This window comes from Zingiber officinale, chromosome 5A (genome assembly GCF_018446385.1).
Source record: "Zingiber officinale cultivar Zhangliang chromosome 5A, Zo_v1.1, whole genome shotgun sequence".
NCBI lineage: Eukaryota > Viridiplantae > Streptophyta > Magnoliopsida > Zingiberales > Zingiberaceae > Zingiber > Zingiber officinale.
The window spans coordinates 107,911,504-107,915,367 of NC_055994.1; the positions used below are offsets into that span (position 1 = coordinate 107,911,504).

General features: G+C 40.3%; 1 protein-coding gene across 1 annotated transcript; it reads right to left on the minus strand.

The window, feature by feature from the left end:
* Window positions 1–2,369: 2,369 nt before the first annotated feature.
* LOC121979888 lies at window positions 2,370–3,340 on the minus strand. Its single transcript, XM_042531868.1, has 2 exons — window positions 3,251–3,340; window positions 2,370–3,146 (listed from the first exon to the last, which is right to left on the minus strand). The coding sequence occupies exons 1-2, from the start codon at window positions 3,338–3,340 to the stop codon at window positions 2,370–2,372; spliced, it is 867 nt and encodes a 288-aa protein (XP_042387802.1).
* Between the last annotated feature and the right edge of the window lie 524 nt (window positions 3,341–3,864).

The window sequence follows — 3,864 nt, forward strand, 5'->3', positions numbered from 1 at the left end:
TTTTAACCATGATCATAATTTAAAAGAGAGTTTAAAAATTAAATATTCTCTTTTATAAGTTTCTACAAAAGATTAAGAAAAGATTTGATATCTTTCCTTATTTGTAGATTGAAAAGATATTTTAATTTTTAGAGATAACTTTTCTTTTTGGAAATTATCCACATGTTTAAAAGAAAGATTTTAATTTTTAAAATTTCCTTTTTATAACCAACCATGAAGGGAAAAATTATTGGAGAAATTTTTTATAAGTTTCCGAAAACAAATTAGGAAGTTTTAATTTTTGTTTTAATTAAAACTCTGCCTGTTTTGGGGAAATAAGTAGCCGGCCATGTAATAATGAAAAGGAAAATTGTTTTTAATAAATTTTTCCTTTTCATGTCAAAAGAATTAAGGAAGTTTTTAATTAAATTTCCTTATTTGCCAAGACCAAGGAATATAAAAGAGGAGGTAGAGGTGTCTTCATGGCTAACGACTTTATTATTTTTCTCCCTCTCTTTTCTTCCTTGGTGGTGGCCGGCCCTATTATTTTTCCTTCTTCCTTTTCTTTCTTCTTCATTGGCCGGACCTTGTAATCTCATGAAGCTTGAAGATGGCCGGATTTTAGCATGGAGAAAAAGGAGAGAAATGAAGCATCCCTTGGAGCTTGGTGGTGGTGGCCGAACCACATCTATTCATGGAATATTTGTGGTGGTCGAATCATGCTTGGAGAAGAAGGTGGCTTAGGTTGATTCTCATCTCGGTAGATCGTTGCCCACACAACGTCCGGGATAAGAAGAGGAATACGGTAGAAGATCAAGAGGTCGTTGCATACAAAGGAAGGTATAATTAGTAATTAATTTCTACATCATACTAGTTTGTATTTCTTTTGTATGAATTCCAAACACAAGAAGCATTAGATTCTAGATTTTCGGATTTGTTTCGAAGATGTGTTTCTTTTGTTTTGTTTTTCGAATTTGTGATTCGATTGTTCTTTTTGGTTAACCTAGAGTTATTTAAGGAAATTAAATATTAGCTTTCCTTAAAAGGCTTTGTCTAGGCGGTGGTGGTTGGTCCCATATCCAAGAAGGTCATGTGCCTCGCCATGCAGTACTGGAAGCCAATTTTAGAAATTAATATTTAATGAAATTAATAACATAGGTAGATTTGAATCAATAGTGTCAAGTTCCGCTTGCGATTCAAATCTAAACCATTAAGAACAGATAAGTTAAATTTGGAATCAATGATGTTAAATTTCATCTGCGATTCCTAATTTAACTTCTAAAGAACACAATAGATTATTTAAGGAAAGATTCGACACTTGTATAAAAATTTTTGTACAGTGGAACCGGTATATTTTCCTAGGATAACCAACAATTGGGATCAGGGTTGACCTAGCTAGTAATCGAAATTACCAATGGGATCGTTATTCCGTCAATAATCTCGTGTATTACTGATAAAATCATGATTCCATCGATAATCTCATATATTATCGATGGAATCTCGGTAATAGGTATTAGGTATTACTGATGAAATATAGATTTAGTTGATAAATTAAATTTTTTAAAAATATATTTAGTTGATTGACGGAATATGAGTGAGACCGTCTAATCAGATTGTACATGTTAGAGTCCCTAATAAATAATAATAATAAAGTATTTGGCTGGCTACACTTGTGGTTGTTTCTCCTCCTCATGCAATGCCTACTTGCACGACAACAGGACTAGCATGCATGCGGAATACTCAAGCCATCATCATGGAGCCAGATAATGTGTGGCTTTCTTTTGTTCTTCTTTCTCCATGCGAAGACCTACTCGAACAGAACAAAATGTCTGAAGGGTTTTCTGCTTCTAGAAAGCGAGCTGCAATCTCTCTTATTTCAAGAGTGAAACCTCCGAGCACCTTCTGCATGCTTCTTTCCCAGATTTGTCACTTCATGGAACATCAACTTCATTATAAGCCACCAGCCGCCTTTCACACAGGCATGCATTAATTTCTTCGCATGCAGGCAATCGATCGACCTTCTCTCTATGCTCCTGCATGTTCAGTACTTTCTGCTAGGCCTCCATCGATCTCTTTGCTTAATTTGTCAAGACCGCGTCCCTCCTCTTAGGAAGATTCCACACAATCAAGCACTACTTGACCATCGGGCCAGCACTAAGGAACTTTGAAGTGGAGAATTAAGGCGAGTTTTTCTTATATATGTCACATGCATATATGCATTAGTTGACCATGGCAAATCATGAATTAAATAAAGCCTACTGCACGCTAGATCTGTTCTTATTTAATTCATCTCCATTAATTAATTATTTACTGCTATATATATATATATATATATATATATATATATATTCAATGTATATACCGTACGTACATCTATCGATCAAGTTAGTTCATTTTTTGACCCAGCCCATCAGATATTCTGCTGCTCTGATCCGAGTTAACGTTTTCATGCTAAAGATCTTTCCCTCGGTGTATATGTACAGAATGACCACGCTCATGCCAGACACGACCTCGATGGGAATCAGCGATATCATCAGCTCCGCCTTGGTGACTGCTCCCGTCGTGTATGCCGCCAGAATCAGCACCAGATTGACGTACATGATCAGCGTCGGCCACCGAGGATGGCTCGCTTGTCGGCTCCGGAACAGAGGCTGCGCCAGCAGGAACAGTATCAGGAAGGAGGAGCAGGCGAGGGCCAGCGCGTTGAGCCACGCGAAGCCCACGTAGCAGCTCCGGAACTTGTCGCGGATGATCGGGTCCCCCGCGCGGTGCGGGACCGCCGCCACCGAGGATCCGCCGCCGGCCAGCTGCTGCGTGGCACTACTCAGATCGTCCTGCCAGAAACCGCCGGGGGGATTGGCGGCCGCTTGGTACGCCATTTGCAAGAACAAGGTCGCCAGGACCATGAGCAGCCCCCGCGCCTCCCTCGTGTACTGCTCGGTGATCGCCGAGGTCGACGATCGTGGCGGGTCTCGATCAGTGCCTTGCTCCACCTCATTGTCGGCCGCCGCCACTACGTTGATCTCGACTGCGTCGTCCTCAGTACAGTTCGTATCGCCTGGTGCCGATGCAACCCGCGGAGGATGCTGATCGTCCAGGAGAACTTCCAGCGACGAACCACGCTTGCTCACCACCACCGTCGTCCACCCCAACACGATCGCTACGCTCTGTGAGCATGGGTAATTTACAGTATCGATCGATCGATCGTATTAATTGATCATTGGCAAACAAATTAAAGGAAAAAAATTAAAGAAAATAGCTAGCTAGGGACCTGAATCTCCTCGTGAGAATCAATGAGAGGCACGGCCTGCTTCGTGGAGCTACCATTACGGAACACAATTTCCAGGGAGTTTGTCGACATGAACACAATTCAATAACTCAACGTCCGTCGGGGTTTAGCCTGATATATATAGAACTTGGCACATGACGGAACCCTCAAATTACGCTTCCTTTAATTTGGCGACTTGACTTTAAGTCAACCACCTAACACAGATAGAATATGTAGGAATCAAAAGGCTCTTCCTGATGACATGGCCGTTTATCTCGCTGTATCTATATTTATCTCTTTTCATATTCATGGGTGTCGCGAATCTACTCTCTTTAGGAATCAAAAGGCAGTAGACGGACCTTAAGAAATTTTTCTTTGATAAGATGAAAAATCTAAGACATTGGAAACTGAAGAAGAACTCACTTGTGTTTCCAGATATACTCGTGGATGAAACAAGAGAATACCGTATTAGTTGTGTCTAGATACTTGGATTGGATTGTAAAAAAAAAAAATTGTAGGAATAAAAAAGAAGCAAGAGGCAGAAAATCTGGAAGGATATTGGCATGTGATGGCTACAGATGTGGAATCAAAGTCAGACAATGGTATCATAAATAATT